Source organism: Clytia hemisphaerica, unplaced genomic scaffold (assembly GCF_902728285.1).
Source record: "Clytia hemisphaerica strain Z4C2 unplaced genomic scaffold, Clytia hemisphaerica genome assembly, whole genome shotgun sequence".
NCBI lineage: Eukaryota > Metazoa > Cnidaria > Hydrozoa > Leptothecata > Clytiidae > Clytia > Clytia hemisphaerica.
In genome coordinates, this window is record NW_027104287.1 from 483,524 (window position 1) to 503,557 (window position 20,034).

Consider the following 20,034-nt stretch of genomic DNA (forward strand, 5'->3'; position numbering starts at 1 on the left):
TTGATATAGGAAGGTTTTTGGGGATATACTCTCTTTCTATTCAAGCTTAGCCTGGATGTGCAGGATATTTCCAAAAATATATTTTATTTACAAAAGTACTACATACTACGTTGTTTTGTAAGACTTGGCCACTTCCCGTAGAAGTCTGACTGAAGTTTGACAGTACGATGTCACCAAAAAAAGCGGGAGAATTCGGCCAATCATCAGCTATGAGTATTTCTCTTGTTTTTTTTCAACTTGCAGTCTGTATCGCCAACTTTTGGACCACACCGGAATCGTAAACAGAAGAGAGCTGAAGAAAAGACCTCATCAACACTGGCTATGCGTCAGATGCTAGCTCTGGCTCCTACTACTTTCGGGGACACAACCATTTGTCCTGAATCACAGAGTGAAGAAGAAACGGTGCCGGATTCTAATCTACCAAGTGCTTTGGTTGTTAAGAATGGCGTCCCAACTACGAAGAGTCTTCAACAAACTTTTTTCAACTGTGTTGTGGAGCAAGCACCGCCAGCTAGCGACGTTTCACCTACAAAGGAGAGAGAAGAAACAGAAACAATTGAGAATGAATTGTTTGATTTGTTTAGTGGTGCACAGAAAACTGTTGTCGAGACGATGTCTACCTTCACCGTATCTGAGGTCTGTAGTTATCGGTTCTTAAAGATATTATTTTTTATGATAAAAAGGAGGTCTCTCTTTCTCTGACAAAGCAGAATTAACAGAATTCCTCGAAAATTGTCCTTGCGCAAGGGCGGGGGGTAAGAAAGTTGTTCCTTCTTTTGTTTTAAAATGCTGTGTAGGCAAGATGTGTTAAAGGTTTTATGTTTACATAGTGTTCCCGTCTCATATCAGACACACACATGTTTTATATCAGGACAGTGTCTGCCTATTGTTTTATTTTGCTGATATAAGCAAAAAATGTTTTTCTTTTCATCTTTCTGAACAATCTTGCTCCACATACGTGTCAATTCAATATCAAAAAGCTGTAAATTAAATTGATGAGTAAGCAAACGATATCAATTTAAAAACAAAACCTTTAAATGGTGGTAACGAAAGATTCCGCTTTTGATTTATCGATTAATTGATTTTGAACTTTAATATTGAACTTTGAAATGTTAAGTGATAACTTCTTTTACCTTGCAGACGAAAACCAAAACTACAGAAGTGAGATCGCCAAAATCCAAACGAAGAAGAACCCAAACAGACCATCGACCAAGGAAAGTATCAAGTGAATCTGATCATGATCTTCAAGCACAACCTGAGGATTATAAAACCGGCAAAAAACGATCACAAAAAGTGAGTCGATCAAGAAAAGGATCTAAGAAAGACCAAAATAAAGTCCCAAAAGAGTTGACTCTGATCGACGGATCTATCAAAGAGAATGTTCCAACGGCAACCATTGAAATGTGTGAAACGGAATATGACATCGAGGAGCACAAACGGAAAACAAGGAGCTCATATGTGGGCCCAAAAATACACGAACATTTAAAATCTGATATCGAAACAGGGATGCAGCCAAGTGAAGATTCAAAAACCAAAGAAACTCTAAAACACGGTGATGTTCAAATGGAACTTCACGAAAATGATAATCAGATTCAATCAGAACAAACCGTTCTACCGTCAATTAATGAGGAGAAGGAACCTAAATCGAAAACAGATCAGAAAAAATCGAAACGAGAAAAATCAAAGAAGACTACGGAAAATCGTAGTCTGAGAGCAACAGCTACCAGAAGAAGCTTTAGATCATCTGTTTCTATTCCAGAATCAAAAGAAAGCCATGAATCTCTCAACTCAGGAAGGTGTGATCAATCAAGATCAACAGAATCTGTTAAGACGTCTACTCCACAGGCTGACAAATCAAAAAAGGAACTTTCATCTACAGAGATTAAACCGAAGAAATCAGAAGAATTACTCAAAACTAAACTCAACGATAAAGTTGAACGGAACGACAATAATAACCGTAGTAACCGTAAAAAGCGATCTGAACTATTGCCAATCACAAAACCTACAGAATATCCCCAAACGAAACTCAAAGAGGAAAGCGTATCGTACGACGTTTCATTAGATATTGTCCGAAATTTAGACGAACAATTAGAAATGGTCATTGAATCGGACACGAATCGTGTCGTTGAAAAAGGAGCAGTCATTACTAACGAAAGAGAAAGTAATATTCTTGACACAGACACAACTTGTTTAGACGATGAAGTGTTTCAACCTCCCCTTCAAGAAGTCAATTCGGACAAAATTCTTTCAGATATTTCGGACATGATTAGTCAAGGTACTGAGTCGAAAGACACTGGTGTTATTACCCCTGATACATCTGTTGTTGACGAGTCACTGAAACCTGCAGACAAGTCAAACGATATTGGAAATAAAAGTAAAAATCAAGAGGTATTATATTTTTTTGTTTATCGTATACCAAAGAAATGTGTACAAGTTGTGTTCTTCTAAAAAATTACTTCCAAAATCCTAAGTTTTCAAAGGTTGTGCTTTTTTTTGCCAGAACTTTAAATTCATAACCCTTCAAAATTATTTCTTACTCACTTTCTTGCTTTTCAGTCTCCATTCGAGATTTGGGCAAAACAACTTCAGAACTTCCAGTTTGTTTGTCCGAAATGTCAAGTGTCATTTCTTCGTCCATCATCTCTCATGAAACACATCAAATCATGTGTCCGTAATGCAACACCTTACTGCAAAGTTAAGGTTGTGTGTTCGGAATGCCAAATAAGTATGCGTTTTGAACGGTTAGGTGATCACTTCAAGAAGCGACATTTATTGGTAAGTTATATGAAAATATCGTCAATGTTTAGGAAATAGAAAATGCTGATAGTAAGGAAAAACTATAACATTGAAAGCAGATACAACTTACAAGGTTTAAAAAATTATTCAGAATATTTCAAATGACATTTACACATGTAATATGTTTTCCCAAAAGAGTGTTTTCAATTTCGATACAAAACCACAAAGGCTTGTAAACATTAACTATGCCCGACGGTGTTGTAGTTTTATCTTGGCAACAATATTTTGAAAACGAGGATCGCAATTATTTTATGCATTTCTAGAAAAGTGTATGTGTCTTACGTGTACGTCCCACTGATATATTTTCGTTAACATGTAAATTTTTTATTATATCAAGGTAGTGGCTACTAAATCTGGGTTAATATCTATTACCGGTTTAAGTTGTTTACTTGATTTGTAAACATTTTTTAGTTGAACTGGTATCTTGGTGAGTTGGAGAAAGGAAACTGGGCCATTTGTCAAAACTACAAATGTGGAAAATACATGGACGATCCTGAAGACCTTCGCGTTCATGCTCGTAAATGTCAATACCTATGGAAATGCAAATATTGTGATGTTGAATATGACAAAGAAAGTCGAGTCAAGGTCAGTAGTTTTCTCTAAAGCCTAATGCCCAAAGGGCTTAGTTTTGACCAACAGCTAACAATGACGTCAGAGTTGGGACTCCTCTGAACCATTCTACCTTTCGAGAAACAATTCGAGTAAGGTGTATCTCATGAGTTGGTATTTTATCTAAAGCCTACTTCTGCACTAGTTATTTTTTAAAAGCGTTTTCATAAGATGGTGGCCAGAAAGAAGAATAATTGATAACAAGAACACATTTCAGATGTTGAGGGCACTTATGTTTAATGCTTATCCTCGGGACCATGTTGTAACCTTTAAAATGTTCTTGATTTTTCATAAAGAAATGTAATTTTGAAATCGATAATGACACTCAATAATGAAAATTCCTGACATTGATCTTCAGAATCACCATTGCCGAGATACTTCATCAGACGAAGAAGATAATGTTGTCGATTATCCATTACCACCAGGTCTCTCCGAAAAACAACCTATTACAGTAAGGGCGACGAAAACATTTAGTTTCATAAGAACTAATAAAGAATTATAACGTTCGCTCTCTCTTGAATGTTTCCATCGGACTCACTTGAGTTTGAGAATTGATATATTTATTTTGAGTTTTCAACTACTTTTACTTTGAATGGGATCGGTTTAATGTAGGCCAATGAAAATGTAACGGAACCACTGGCTTAGCCCATACTTTAGGTTGAACATGATCCCATAGGCCTCAGCTTTTTTCCCTTGCTAAATAACTTTTTGAAATAAATCATTAAAACAGTTTTAATTATAAGACTTCCTTAAAAGCCAATTTCTTAAGTTCCTTAAAAAATGAATCATTTAAATTCTTTTCACCTCAAGATACCCGACAGAACCGACAAAACCAAAAAGAAAAGACGTTCTGCAGTAGAAGATACTGACATTCATAGTAACTTAGAAACACCGCCCGAACTTGGTACACCAAGCATAGTCAACAAAAAAATGAAGAAAAAAGTTTCTCTAGTTCTTCCGAAACTGAAGATTGGTTCAACCGTAAAAAAGAAGTCTGGTGGCACCAAGCCGAAAGCATCTTCGACACCTGCTAAATCGAGCGTTGTAGGAGAGGAAGTTGAACAAGTTGAACTGGTTAAAGAGGAGGTTAGCTTTCATTGCGCTTCATAACATCAGTAGCGCCTCCCCCATTACAATAGGCCCTTTACTAAAGCGTAAAGCACTTTTTCCTTCTATCAAATTTCTCAGAACTCAACCGAACCTGTGTCCTTTTTGAAAAGGGAAAGTATATCAAGTTAAATAGAATTCGAGCTTTTTGTTGAATAACCTCAAGATTTCGCTTTCAAAGAACAGTCAAAATTCGTATTTTTGTGAGAAGTTACCTCACCAAAACGAACAACTAAATGTTCCATACACAACGTTACTCTTTTTTTTTTGCCATAGATTGATTTCGAAAGATGGACCACTGACCTTTCCAATTTCAACTTTTGCTGTCCAGTCAAAGAGTGTCATAAAAATAATTCGGTGAATGGATTACGAAGGCATATGTTGAAAATACATAGCAGTGAACTCGCTCAACAAGCATTCGATTGTGTGATCAAGTGTGCTGTCCCAACGTGTAATCATCATAATATTGAACTCAAGATTGATAAATACATCAAACACGTTAAAGCAAGTCATCCAGAGGTTGGTATCTTTTTGTATCTTCCATATCTCTGAATTAAGGCGCCGTCCCCTATAAGTGCTGCCCCCTATAAGTGCTGTCCCCTATAAGTGCCGCCCCCTATAAGTGCCGGATGCAAACTTAGACCTATCCATACTAGGCTTTTAGGGGCGGTTCAAAACTAGAGGGTTGGCTGTTCCTGTACCACCCCTTAACTTTTGATCTAGTGGGTCTTTTTGGATACATGTGGCACACAAGATCTTTGTCATATATATGAGGTAACAAAAAATTTTTTTGGTGACGGCACTCATGCCCAGGCTGAACAAAAACTGAAAATTTCCTTTGCTCTTATAAATAGCTATTGTATTCTAACAAAGGCTTTAGAAAAAGGCTCCCTGAGTCTAAAATGCTTATTTCATCCTGAGTATTCAATAAATTACGGTTTAAACGATATACTTGACATAAAAAATAAATTTGTATTGGAAATGTTTGAATTTTTGTGACACCTTACTGTCAAAAATATCATCATAATCAAGGTTAGGAGTTTTCCCTACAACGTCAGATTTTTGCCATAAAAACTATTTTCAGGCCTAATTTGCGGGCCCCCTCTCAAAAAAGTCTAGAAATCCTATCTACTTTCAAACCAAATACGCGTGGTTGCGTCCTACGAAAGATGCTACGGATACTAAGGGTTTTCCCAATACTAGTTAGTAAGAACAATCAAGTTTGAAAGTCAAGTTGACGGAGTTTTTATTTCTTAGACCAAAGTATAGTCTAATAATTATATCAGCTCAACAAAAAATTCAAAACGGAGTTTCAGCCGTACTGATAACGAGGAAACTATCATTTTCAAGCATTTATCTCATATGCTTGAAATTTTACTAGACCTTTAGGAATGTGGAACTGCCCTTTACTCCCGTAGTGTCTAAAGTTCTTTATACTCTACTCTTTTTCATCTTAATTTCATGCAGGTTGTGCAGAGCTACACTGATCTTCACAGTTGTTACAGATCTACCGTATTCTGTCTGAACTATGAGTGCTCAAAAGAACTTTCCGAATTTGAAGAGATTGGACAGCACTTCATTTCTTGTGGTTACAAAAAGATTTGTCATGAGTGCTGTCACATAAGTGAGAGTATGCAGGCTAACAAAGAACACATTTGTATCACAGAAGTAAGTATCAGACCTTTCAGTTTACTTTACCGTTGCCCTAATACACTCTTATAGACCCTTACGCCAAGAAAGAGATTAGATTTGAGTTTTCCAGGATGGAATGACGTCAATTGTCGGCACCAGTGAGCATGTCAATGCAGCGCCTTAGACATTTGACGTCATTCCTGGAGAGTTTATAGCAAGTGGGTAGATAGATGTATTAATTCCGGTAGCTGATCTTCATCCGTTGGTTACCTGGCTATAAACCCATATATCTATGATGATATTTTTGGTTGTCCGTGATCTTTTTTAACAGGGTACTCGATTTTATACTAATCTAGGGTAGCGTATTTCGGACGAGACTGAGGTGAATGAGCTTTCATTCATTTTTATTGGGCTTTTCCAGAAAAGAATTTTACCCCCACTGTTGAGGATATTGATTTTTCTAAGTATCGACCCCCTGGATGTCCTACTTTATTAGTAAAGATATCCACTCTTAAAAATATGCTCAACCCCCTGGTTATCCTCTTTTATAAAGATGCTTACCTCTGATATCGTATTTTTTACACTTTACCCCCTGGATATCTGCTCAATTTTATATTTAACCCCCTGGATATCCAATATCCTCAACAGGGGGGGGCATGGACTATTTCTGGAAAAGCCCATTGCAATATGTCAACTTTACTGTCGTCACACCGTAATTACCGTTATTACCAGTCTGATAATAATAGGAAAACATGGTCTAGACATTTCAAATATTTTCTCTTTTCAAAGGAGTTTGCTGAACCCGAGGGAGATGAAAAGAAAGCCGATGGAAAGGAGAAAAGAGGAAAACGCAAATCTGCAGCTAGGTAATGTCTTTTTTTAATATGCTCGAGAAAAAAAATAGCTTTGAGGATTTATCCTGAAATGACTTAAATGTAACATTGCCATAGTATTGAAAAATTGTACACATTTATGTTTCAGAGCGATGCAAATTCTGTCGGCTGCTATCGAAAATGTTCGAAAGGTAAAACAATTTCTTTCATTTTACGGCTCTATATTGCATCCATAAGAATAATTTATACTACCATTGTTATCTCAGTAAAAAAGTTACAATTAATGTTAATGCTATTAGAATCCTAAGATCGACGGGGAGCGATTTTGAGATATCGAAGCTCGACCCATAAAAGATTCCACTATGATATATTTTTTTTAAACATTTTACAATCAATTCGAAATGAGCAATGGGCTTTTCCAGAAAGAAAAAAATTACCCCCACTGTTGAGGATATTGATTTTTCGAAGTATTGAACCCCCTGGATATCCTACTTTATTAAAGACCCCTTGGATATCCACTCTTAACAATATGCTCAACCACCTGGATATCCTCTCTTATAAAGATGCTTACCCCTGGATATCGTATTTTTTCTTGAAAAGACACTAAATCCCCTGGATATCCGCTCCCTTGTAGATATTTAACCCCCTGGATATCCACTTTTGAACAAAAATCGTTAACCCCCTGGATAAGACAACAGGGGGCACGGACTATTTCTGGAAAAGCCCAATATGACATAGCCCTTATCCCAATCAAAACTCACTCACTGTATGAAACTGTGAATGATTTGTTTTATTTCTATCCTCAGATACGCTTTTCGTCCTTCCAAGGACTCTTTGTGCGTCTCGAGTGAGTGAGCATAGACTGCTGTTGCCACCATAGTTGTCACTGATTTTCGAGCCTTGCTAGTGATAAACTGATTAGCATTACCTTGCCCTTCATTTGTTTCAAAACCGTGCGCTTATTTTAGGGAAAGGAGAAGAAAAAGTCATCCGACAAAGAAATGTATCGAATCGAAAACGAATTATTTGGAGATGATGAGAGTGACGTCGAGTACGACCAAGATGATTCAGATTTCGAGTTGGACCGAGTTAGTTCGAGTAGCGAAGAAGAAATCGAAAGTGATTTTGATGAGGAAGAGGAAGAGGATGAGGATGATTTGAATCAAGTGGACGAGGGGAGTAGGAGAAGTATGTTTTTGTTTATATTTTATTTTATCAATCCTATTTTTGCCGCGGATAATTTTGCGATGAACCAACCAATAATTATTTTAAGGAGGAAGCAAACACTATGGCTCAACTAGTTTGGCAAGCGAGACTTCTAATTCAGACATACTATATACAAACTAAATCCCGTAACAATAATCGTATTATCATATAACGCCTATACTTCTGTATTACACGCATTATAAACGACTCCAGTCTGTGGTTTAACTCACTAAAACATTTCGTCTATTTGAAACACGCAATCAATATTTTTAGTAAGTGTTCTGTTTCCTCAACTTTTGAAATTACATCACGGCGAAAATGATTCTTACGCAACGATTAAGAATTGACAATTTTTTAAGCATTGAACGTCTAGAATGTTGTTCCGTGGCACTACAGAGTATTTCTTGAATGGGAAAATCGTAATGATATTTTTATCTTATCAAAGGTCGATCTCGAAATGAAGGAACACGATTGAATTATTATGATAAAGAATTTTTCAAAACTTGGTAACTTATTTTGTATTTCAAATTTTCTTTCCTTTATTGCCCCTTTATTGTCGTCCACTAAGAAGTGCAAGCTATTTTGATGGTAATGAAGTCTTATCAAAGATGGTTCGCAAGCTTGACAGTCAGCTAACATTGCAGCTACTTTCCTGAAATTCTTATTTATAACTATTTAATGGCTTTTTATGTCGAGGTCATTAGCAAGTTATAATAGAAAACCATTGCTTTATATATGAATTTTTGTCATCATTAGGGTTGAAGAAAGTAAAACGACTGATGTGATACATCCAACATTAATGCCACGCGAGCAAGATCTCAAAGAGCTTTCCGAACTGTAAGCTACTTGATTATATAACCTTTTTCATCGAAAATGATTATCGATTTTCTTACGACCGTGTAATATCGCATCAGTTATTGTTCAGTCCAAGACGGTCCAAGGTATTGTCTCACAATTTTTGACGTCAGGTCTTGCTAGAAATAGAGTAGCTTCCTATATTTTCTGACGTCAATTTTGTAAAAGAGATTTCATTGGTTTTGATAGTAAACCATACAACGTTATTGCTCAAGTAGATTAAAGTTACTGTATTGTATACACCTTTAAAGTCTTCCATTCATACTAAATTTAATTACTGGATATCGCATGTTAAAATTTTGTAACGATTTTCATCAATCAAATTTAGCAATCAATTGTTTTGTTGTTACATCAATAGGCAATACACGAGTTATCTACCAACCGTCCAAACTTCACCTCTCATCGAATTCGAATATTTCAAACGATCTGGCCAGAAGAAGAGAACACAAGCTAAGAAGCTGAAACTTTTCGAAGCAACTCCTTCCCTCGAAGGTATGAAGAAAATGACTTCACCGCCTAATATTTCAATTGATGCTCTAATCGACGTTCTACACGATTTAATGAGCGATTATTTTTAGGGACTGTCAAATTGCTTTAAAAAGGAATAATAGTGACACTCTTATTATTCGATAAGCTCCCGTTTTCGATGAAAATTTGTTTCTTGTACGTTTTTTGCTTTAGCGTGTAAACCAGGCCTCTAGGAAAAATTTAGCATTTTAAAATTTGAAATTTCTTTGTGTTTCAATATAGTTTTAGATAAATTGCCTTTTTTTATTATTGATGTTTTTAGAATAATGTTTGGAATATTACACCTGTGCTTCAGTTTATCATACATTTTGATAGAGGCTTTTATTTTATTCATGTTTAAACAGATAGTGGGACACTCGGCTTCTTTTGTGGTGGTGATGTTTGGTCATTAGACTGGTGCCCTTCGTCAGGTAAGCACACTAAATTTATTTCAATATATATTTCAAAACAAATTGTTAAATTTCATACAGAGCTCAGAGTTTCAAGTACCACGTCCAATCATCAGATATATAACTTAAAAATTAAAATCCCGTTAGAAAACATATAGTGAAAGTCCGGGGGGGGGCGTCCTCCAAGTGGTATTAGCTCAGTTTTTTTGTTTATTATATGATGTAATGATATGGTATATTTTAGTAAGATAGGTTACATGTTTTGCCGCCCTTTGAGTATTTTTAATCATCTTACATTACAAGTTAACATTATAAATGTGTAATTGGCTTTTTTTGAAACTTCCTTCCACTCTACCCCGAAAGATGTTTTGATAAAGATATTTGTGAAATGAAAAAGCTGTAAGCGTAACTGTTTATTTTCATCTTTAACTCGAATAGGTCAGGGTGAACAATACATGGCAGTTGCTTGCCATGGTTCTACCATTGAGGTAAGAATTTTGAAGATTTTTGTCCAGTCATTCTTAACTTAAAAGACTTTCAAAAAATTGAATAAAGTCTTTATTTCGAATCATGATAAGTTGGAATTTACCATTATAGTCATTACCGTTCAATTGCAATCCAATCTTTTCGTTATTTTCGTTCACAGCATCACAATCCATCAGAACGAGAATCTTCACGTGGTCTTATACAAATTTGGTACGTCGGCAAAATACACCAAACAAGGTAAAATTGACTGGCAGTGCCTTTCAAAAAAATTATAATTTATGCAATTATAGAATGATAAAATGGAAAATTTCCCACTTTCACTTTTTTTCAAGATATTGGAAAAATCTGGGCTCAGCTTAGCTTCGTTATCGTTGAGTGGAGAAAGAAATGTAAAACGATTGTTCCCTTTCCTTGTTATAGTCATTCGTGTAAACCGAAGCTTGTCTATGGAATTTGTCATGAATATGGACCAGTGTATGACCTTAAATGGTGTCCTGCGAATTACGAAGACTACGAAATGGTAAAGACCTAGCTAGCCTTAATTCACTAATAATATCGTCTTGAAATTTAAATTTTTTTAATGCGTGCAATTCCCTCCTATCTGTTGTTTTCTATAACCCTTTAAAGGACATCAATTAGGATATCTCCAACAATTTGCTTACACAGTAAGAAATTAACAACTTTTTCCCTACTGCGAAATGCGGGAACAAATTTTATTGTTAACTCCGCGCTGGCAGGTATGCACTCCGAAGGTCATGGCTCCTCTAGAGAATCTGTTTAGGTTCGTGCACCACTTTGATCACTATCCAGGTTTTGGATGTATATTGAATGAACTTTTGAGCGCGCTGATTGGCTAAAGCAAAACAATCCATCAAAATCAACTGACAATCATGTACATAAACAACGCATAAACATTAGAACCCAGTCGCTTTTGCTTAAATTTTCGTTTTCAAGCCAAAAGCATTCAAAACCTCGAATGTATTGGCTGAACAACCAGGTCAGATCGGCAAATTCACCATAACTCTTTAGAGCAGAGTGCATGCACAAAATGAATGATCTGTTCGAGATTAGTGTAGAGAACGTTCTATCCCCTTTGCCAAATCTTTGCTTTTAACTGAATGTTTTCTGATTTTTCAGGAAGAGATAAAGGAGCGTTTAGGAATTCTTGCTCTCGCCTGCGGTGATGGAAGTGTCCGTATTTTAAGGTATGTATGAGTTTTCCTTAAATGTAGCCATAACCTCTCTATTTTTGATGTCAAAAAGCTATTCGACAATTTATTGGAGAAGTATTATGATTTCAATTACAGTTCAATTATCTTTTTCACATGATTATCATTGTCTTTCAAAGTGCTGCGGAAGGTTGTATAAAGTTTTATCTCAATATACTTTAGCATACCACGTCCAACGAATATTGGTCCAGGAAGTCAACCAGGTAAAAATGTGTTTCCGCTCTTTAGATTCTGTAAAATTTAAACGTCGAAATCTTAATGATTATCATTATTAATTTAGGGGGCTCTTTGTTAGCCGTCGCAAATTATATAAACACTCTAAGGAAAAGTTGGCCGACATAATACTTGTGTGTATACATCATTCTCGGGATCCAGAAACGTAATTCCATAGACAGTTCAGCTTACTGGTTCACTATTATCTAAAGGGTAATTTACTGCGAGTGATAATTAGTTTTATTACCCTTTGATTTTTGGACCTACCCCGATGGAGGTCCTATAAATTAACTATTGTCCGTTCGTCTGTTCGTCTGTTCGTCCGTTCGTTCGTTCGTTATTAGCTTTCCTCATGATTGGCTCGTTAGTTTTTTCTGATTTTTTGCACAAAGATGCATAACTATAAACCCTCGAATGTGACGGAGCCCGATTTTCAAAAAAAAAAATTTGGGCGAATTTGGGCCAAAAAACGGCTAAAAAACGGGTTTTTTGGACTTTGTGAAAAATTAGGTCGTTAATTTTTTCTGATTTTTTGCATGAAAGTAGGGTACCATCATAGGTAAAAGATGGCTCAAGCAGATTTTTGGAAAAAAAATTTGTTGGCTCAAAAAACGCATGTTTTTCTATAAGAATCACTATTAATAAGCATACATCAATGTTCTTAGTCAAGTTACTCAATTTTTTTATGAGATAGATGTTTTTTTTGCTCAGGAGGACTTACTTCTAAAGAATATGTGTGTTTCGACATGAAATTTTGGTTGCTTGGCGTGTTTTTATAGAAAAACTGGCCAAAATCTATATTTTTTTATAAGCACATTATCAATTACTTAGGTATTAGCTTTTCTCGAGATTGGCTCTTTTATTCTTTATGATTTTTTGCACAAAGATGTATAACTATAAACCCTCGAATGTGACGGAGCTCGATTTTTGGAAAAAAAACTTTGGGGTAAATTTCAGCTAAAAAACGGCTTGCGTGAAAGTAGGTATAAGATGGCTCAAGCAGATTTATGTAAAAAAAGAATTTTTCAGCTCAAGAAACGCATATTTATCTATAAGAATCACTATTAATAAGCATACATCAATGTTCTTAAAATTACTGAATTTTTTGATGAGATATGTTTTTTTGCTCTCGAAGTCTTGAATATGAAAGAATATTTCAAGAGCATGAAATTTTGGTTTATAAACGTGTTTTTTTATAAGAAACAAACGACCAATTTTAATAGATCGTCACTATTTGTGTTCTGAATGATTGTTTAATGCTCACGCTTATGTAGATATCAATTATATATGTGTTAAATGCATAACCAGGTAGGTCCATAAAAGTATCACTTGTTTTTCTATAGTTTTCTGTACTTTGGATCCTGTTTTGACGTTACTGACGCACAAGAATAATGCGTTTGAAACACAAAGAACTGGCTTTTGTTTATGTGTTCGATGGCACCCGCTGAAACCACATCGCAAGATTGCTGCTGGTTTTGCAGACGGTAGGCTACTTTACTGACGTATACAGGAATATTGCTCCCCTTTTTGTGAACTAACCCTCCCTAATTTTGATTGAAACATTGAAATAAAGCGTAAGAAGTGTAAGGGCTTTCAATAAGAATTGTGTCCACGGTTATAGCTGAAATCGAGATGTTATTTATTGTTTTCTTTCCTTCATTATAGGGTCTGTTCGGATCTGGGACGTTGCCAGTCAATCCATGTTTTTGAAGATTGAAGAAGGAAATGCTACAAGTAAGTTGTCCTCTATTCCCACTTACATAAGTTCGCAGCATATTTGCGGTATCTTCACACCTTCTTATCATATCTTTTATATTATCGCTCTTTTTACGCTGGTTTTTATTCTATTCTAAGTTTTCAGCGTATAGAAAATTTACTTCGGTTCGCTATGACGATCTACCGGAAAAGGCACAATCTCCACCATGCTGACTTAACTTGTTTATCAGCAATCCCGTTACATTTTATAAGGATATCCTCTTTTTTTCTAAATAAGGCTTGCTACCTATAATCACGATGTACCCTCATTCATATGCTGTGCGAAGTATTGATTGGTGTCCATACAACAAAGATATCATCGCCACAGGTTAGGTTATCATTAAATAGAACCTAACAACTCCAAACGGCTTGTAGTGTGTCACAAAATGGCAGCCAGAGCTAATGGAAGTTGCTGGGTTCACAAAATGAAATGACTATTTAAGTCTAAATTTTGGAATACAGTTCGGCAAATTGCATAGAATTACAGCGCTGCGAAATTCCGCAATTTGTGTATTTTATTACTCAAAGTGGCGAGATTTTGTCAGCACAATCTCTGTGGAAGCGTTGCGAAAAACTGCAACGTTGCGGAATATCAAAGCACTGCGAAACCATGCAACTTGCCGGACTGAAATAGCTAAACTACAACTTTTTCGTAGTTATCAATCAAAATAGTTATCTGTTGTAAGGTTTACCTGAATAAGTTGAAATAAGTATATTCTAAAGAAGATTTCGATTGGATTTTTCTTTCAGTTTCTTGTGACAAGTCGTTCAAGATTTTACATATACAACACCCAAACAATCCACTCTTTGTTACCAAGAGGGGCATATTCTTAGATATCGTGTGGCCCAAAACACGACTTGGTCTGTTCGTCACCGAAGACGAATGTTTCAACATTTTGCCGGGATCAGCGCGTTATCAAGTTTTGGAAAATCATTTCAAATTGAATTTAGCAGAGGATCATAGACGACCTGTCATAACAACTAGACATAAGACTGCTGCATGGGTAACCAACATCTTATTGTCCTTTTTCTTTGTGTATCTCTATCAAAAATACCATAGTTTAATTTGCTGTTTTGACGCATCTTTTTATGTCGACTGTAACTATCGGCTAGATTGAGTGTCTCAAAACTGAATTAGATCCGATTGCAAAGTTACCGGCAACCTGCGGTAACTGAAATGAAAACCAGTCAGTTGTCACGAGAGGCCGAAAATGGCTAATTTGTAGGCCACATTGATCATCTTTATTATCTTTCAATTTCTTTAGTCTTGTTCATACAATGATTATTTGGATTTGGTAGCAACAAGTGATACATCTGGTGACGTCATTGTCTGCAAAGATCAAGACAGCCAAGGGACGAAATATCCAAAACTACAACACAAAACTGAAGTAATTTGTTTATGTCAATTCCAAAAAGTTGATTAGCGCGATATGTGCTTGAAGTAAACAACGCTAACAAAATCCAATAAAAAGCCTTAACAACACGTGACACTTATGGCTGCAAGGAAACCTCGATCATTTTACCAATTTATCTACCGATACTCAACTTCGCTTTTATGCCTTAATACATAGTTCAATGTACGCATTTAAGATTAAGAAACGGTATATTTCTTCTCAATACTTTAAGTTTCTTGCTTACACATTCATCAGTTGATTAGAAATGTTCGGTCATTCTAGTTCAATTTATAAATGTCATTAAACCGATAAAACGGTTCTTTCATATTTCTAGCCTGTATACCACATCGATCGCGAGGAAATTGAAGAAATACAGTCTACACCTCAAGAAGGTGGTTCTCACGTGTTGGTAGACCTTGGACAAAAACATTATGACGAAGATGTTAATCTTTGTGAAAGTTATAAGAAACACCAAGAAAGAAATGTCAAGATTTGTTGTGAAAAATATAAATATACTTTGGTGGATACTAATAAAGTGAGTGAGGCCACAGATTTTCTTTGTATAATTTTGTGGGTAAGACATCCCCAGGTTTGGTTCTTTCTGTGTCGAAAAAATTGAACCTTTAATTCGTATATGTCATTACATGATAACGAGTGCAATTCGAATATAATTGCACGAGTGATTTTTTTGTTATTAATTTTCCGAGTCGGAAAGGACGAGGAAAATTCGAAACAAAAAAATCACGAGTGCAATTTTCGAATTGAACGAGTTATTATGTGATTACGAGCTAATCGCACAATGGCTGTCACTACTTTTCCCAGTTAGGAAGAGTAAATTACAGAAATTACACTGAGAGTTTTATATTTTTCTCTTCTCTTTATGTCTTGCTTTTATTGTTCTTTCTTTCTTTTATTCTTTTATGTATTTCTTTTATTTTTTTATTTTATTTATTATTTATTGATTTTCTTTCTCACAAAATAAATTTCGAATGCAATTAAAACGTTCGATGCAAAAAAAATTTAAGAAAAAACATTAAATTCTATTTTGTAAACATTGGCGTGGCATTGGAGAGTGTGATTAACGATTAATTGCTCTCTACAGAATGCAATTAATGATTAATTGCTCTCTTTGAGGGCGTGCCAAATAAGAAAAATAACCCATCGTGCGATTAAGTGTGAAATTGAGAAATTTAACTCATGGAGGGTTTTTGAACATTTGGATTGATACTTGGAACTCGGATAACGTAATTTGTAACAAACATTTCTCATCTGTTAAGTTATACAGAAGTTATAAATATCATTTTGAATAATTAAAAACTCCAACATCATAACAATAAACACACAAGCATAATTAGTAAACATGTGTACTAAATATTTTCTTATTGCTTTGCTGCTAGAGTCGGCGGTGTTTTAAATTATATTCAACATGATAATGCTTCCTACAAAAGATCTATGTATTAACTTGCCCATATCTACTTTCTAAAAAATGATCCGTTAAAGTTCCTAACAAGGTACTATAGCAAAAAAAATACAGTTCATTTAATTTTTTTTTTCAGTACGAGTACACTCGGTATCGTTCACCGAAAGATAAAGACTTAAACCGTTGTTGTTTCGGTCATTTGAAACGAGTCGATGATATACCCGAGCTCGAAACTAGATCTGTTCATAAGGTAATCATTATTTTTGTTGTTGTTGTTTTTCTAATTTTTATCGTGCACCTTTTTTTATTAGAACAATTCTATAAAAGCAACGAGGCTCGGAATTTGCCAAAAAATAAACAAAAATTTCAAAACAATGAGTCTTCCATTGCTACATTTTGATAAAATTAGGGTCAAAAGTTTGATTTAAAAAATAATAAACCAGCCGAGGCTGGAAGGTCAGCCAATAGAGCTTAGCTAAGATAGCTTTAATAAGTGGGTTAACAGATGTAAGAGATGTACTGAAACACAGAGTAGACTAAAAATGTTGAATAAGAAAGTTGCTCTTTCTCTAAGAAAGTGTGACCAGTAAAAGAATAACAAAATTTGATTGGCTATGTTTTCAACCGTTTTTAGGATCTGAGAAATTCAAACTCTCAGCCCATACCATGCTATACATTTTGCCATCAGTTTAACAAAGAAGAAATCATAGCATGGATTCCCAGGCTACAAACAATTAAGCTATAGTTCATTACTATAAAATAAAAGAGAAACATAGTGTAATTAAACTTTTTGTTAATTTCATTCCAGTCAGTTATGACACATTTTTTCTGTTGGATGTAGACAATAAAACTCCAATAACACTTTAAACTAACAAGCTACAAGCTTTAAGTCACAAAGTGCAAACTCCAGAAAAACACAATTTGCATCAAAAACTTTGCAAAACGTAGTTCATATTTATAACATTTCAACAGGAACTGTATTTAGACTTGGTCAAATTACAGAAACCATTAGTCAGTTGTGTGCAAACCAATGAGGTACCTAAAAACTGACTGCTATTCAGTCAAAGCCAAAATTTGGCAAGGTCAGAAAAACATAATTTGCATCCAGTCTGCGTAAATAAATTTTGTAGTACCGTCAAGTTCACAACCATCTTGAAGACTTTGCTGGTCGCAAATGATAATCGAAAGCAAAACTTAAAATTCATACACTATGCGGGGAAGCTCATTTTCCCCCGCTTTTCTTTAAACTACCGTTTGATTGGTCCATTCCATCATTCAGTCAAAATGTGCGCCAAGGTTAGAAAAGGTTAGAAAAACACAATCTGCGTCCAGAACTGCATGAAAAATAGCTTGATCAATTTCAACAAGAACTGTATATATTAATATAATATAATTGATCAAATTCCAAAGACCATTTGTCATAATTTTCCAAGTCCAATAATAGGAGATGTGATGTCATCATTTGGTTCCCGTCATCTGACCGACCCTGATTTACGGTCAGCAGGTAGAGTTGGAGAGTCGGAAAGCTTTTCAGCTGCTTTGCTGGATTTCCACTGTCTACCTCTGCACGCTCTGTGTTTACAAGTTTTCAAATCGAAGTAGCGAGCCGCATGCTAATGAAGAGTAAACCGAAAACCAGTTTATCCACGGTTTCTCAATTTCTTAATTCGGATCAGTCCACACGGATTCCCTTTCAACAAGATGTAGCTGCTTCTTAAGAGAAAAATATTTTCGACAGACCGACCGAACGACCAAACAATTTTTTGCGATTCGCCTTATCAAACACGTCCAAACCAAGTCCAAAAAAGCACGATTGCATCCAGTCTTTATCAAATTCCAATAACATTATAACACCATCAATTCCCCCCCTAGAGACAAACAAGAAAAATATGTTTTTATTGCAAAAACTAATAAAAAGCAGCAATAAAAAGTATCAGAAAATTCAACATAAACAAAAACTTGAGCAAACGGCTTTAAACCTTTAAGATGAAAATCATGTGTTTAATTTGCCGAGTTAAAAAAATAAATGACAGAAATTGAAGCTTGCAACAGATTTACACTGGAAATACTTTGGTACAACACTGACTTATTACATCTGACTTATCGCTTGAGCCGCCATCTTGAAACACCACTATGATCTGTAAAAACAACGCACGCTAAAGTACCCAAAAAGTTAACCCAATCGGAAGAAAGTTTAGAAATCAAAGTGAGATCGGGAAATCGGATTTTTTTTTGCCGTCTTATGATGGAAGAACTGAATTTTACCTATTTGAATGCTCAGCTTAGGCTGACCAATAATAAAAGTGAAAATAGCGGATCACGTCTATATTATCTCAGCCTTTAAACCTAGAACAATATAAGGAGAATTTGAGGCTCAAGATAAGAACAGAATAACTTAAGAACGTCCAAAATAGAATGCTCCAAGTCTGTCAGTCAGTAAAAGTAGATCTATGGGTAAAAAATATTTGTTTCCTAAATCCTAATGTTAACCACTTAAAAATTACTTTTTTCGCAGAAAATACTACCCTGTGTATATATTAGACGACCTTGAATATTCAATTTATCTTTCTAGGTCTCGTGGAACATGAACTATGGTAGTCATACTTGGCTTGCTTCTGGCACACGTATTGGTTTAGTTCGTCTTCACAATTTCAAAGCATGGAAAACGTGACGATAGTGGTAAAAAGACATTAATCAAAAAATAATGTCTTGTATTTTTTTATTTACCATAGATAATCTTAACTTTCCCCTGTTGAATTTGATATTCATCTGAACTCATCTCATAAAACTTTTTCAGACTTTATCAGATTAAGATCGAGAAAGATAGATATTGTGTAGATTTTTGCATTAATTTCAAACAAAACTAAATTTCGGATTTGCGGTTTTTTTGATGTTCTGTTTTACAACATATTTTTTACTATCTTCGAAGCGAAGTATCGATTAACAGATTGTATCATTCATTACCCTTTACCAAGGTAGTTTTCCCATGAGATTTTAATATTATTCATTTCTGTGCGCGATGATTTTTAAGATTTTCTGGAGCTTGTGTTTTTACCTTTACATGTATCTGAATTTTTCAGAAATTTTATTGTCAAAAAACTAAAAAATCTTTTGTTCTATTTTGTAAATTGTTTTGCTTATGTTTAAAATTTCGCGCTCTTTTTTTAACAAAAATTTGGAAAAAACTTTATTTATCAGAGATAAATTATTTTATAGCAATTTTCTTTTTTTTCTTTTTATGGAGTAGATAGAAGAGATGACCCCTTACAATAATACACAATATTTTTAGATTTTATGATAATTTTTTTTCTTTGATATTTTAAGATCATTTTGCGTTTACTATCTTTATATCTTTTCTTTCTGGGGAAGTTTAATCTGCAATATTCAGGGAGTGCCTTTCGAAGGGCTTTTCATTCAATTTATAGCATTTTTTTAAGATTTGCGATTCCAAGTCTTCAAAGTTGTTCTGTATCAGATGCATCTCTGTCATCTTTGTCCTCGATCTTGACCAATTTGTTGCAGAAATTCCATGTTTGAAACGCTTTGATAACATGTTTTTTCCCCTCAGCTTTCCGGTGTCCA

At 35.0% G+C, this 20,034-nt stretch overlaps 1 protein-coding gene across 1 annotated transcript in view; it reads left to right on the forward strand.

Moving 5' to 3' along the window:
• The window catches only part of LOC136817030 (uncharacterized), a 53,445-nt gene extending 33,651 nt beyond the window's left edge, over window positions 1-19,794 (forward strand). Inside the window, exons 25-52 of the mRNA XM_067073375.1 lie at window positions 244-636; window positions 1,141-2,388; window positions 2,557-2,775; window positions 3,208-3,381; window positions 3,764-3,856; window positions 4,216-4,491; window positions 4,789-5,031; window positions 5,980-6,180; window positions 6,934-7,010; window positions 7,126-7,168; window positions 7,946-8,165; window positions 8,629-8,689; window positions 8,940-9,020; window positions 9,397-9,530; window positions 9,911-9,976; window positions 10,394-10,443; window positions 10,602-10,678; window positions 10,862-10,961; window positions 11,579-11,646; window positions 11,833-11,873; window positions 13,227-13,367; window positions 13,549-13,617; window positions 13,877-13,966; window positions 14,389-14,642; window positions 14,904-15,026; window positions 15,367-15,567; window positions 16,589-16,702; window positions 19,025-19,794. Coding sequence (XP_066929476.1) covers window positions 244-636; window positions 1,141-2,388; window positions 2,557-2,775; window positions 3,208-3,381; window positions 3,764-3,856; window positions 4,216-4,491; window positions 4,789-5,031; window positions 5,980-6,180; window positions 6,934-7,010; window positions 7,126-7,168; window positions 7,946-8,165; window positions 8,629-8,689; window positions 8,940-9,020; window positions 9,397-9,530; window positions 9,911-9,976; window positions 10,394-10,443; window positions 10,602-10,678; window positions 10,862-10,961; window positions 11,579-11,646; window positions 11,833-11,873; window positions 13,227-13,367; window positions 13,549-13,617; window positions 13,877-13,966; window positions 14,389-14,642; window positions 14,904-15,026; window positions 15,367-15,567; window positions 16,589-16,702; window positions 19,025-19,123 — 4,956 coding nt within the window. The 3' untranslated portion in view covers window positions 19,124-19,794. The remainder of the gene's footprint in view (window positions 1-243; window positions 637-1,140; window positions 2,389-2,556; window positions 2,776-3,207; window positions 3,382-3,763; window positions 3,857-4,215; window positions 4,492-4,788; window positions 5,032-5,979; window positions 6,181-6,933; window positions 7,011-7,125; window positions 7,169-7,945; window positions 8,166-8,628; window positions 8,690-8,939; window positions 9,021-9,396; window positions 9,531-9,910; window positions 9,977-10,393; window positions 10,444-10,601; window positions 10,679-10,861; window positions 10,962-11,578; window positions 11,647-11,832; window positions 11,874-13,226; window positions 13,368-13,548; window positions 13,618-13,876; window positions 13,967-14,388; window positions 14,643-14,903; window positions 15,027-15,366; window positions 15,568-16,588; window positions 16,703-19,024) is intronic.
• Window positions 19,795-20,034: the final 240 nt, after the last annotated feature.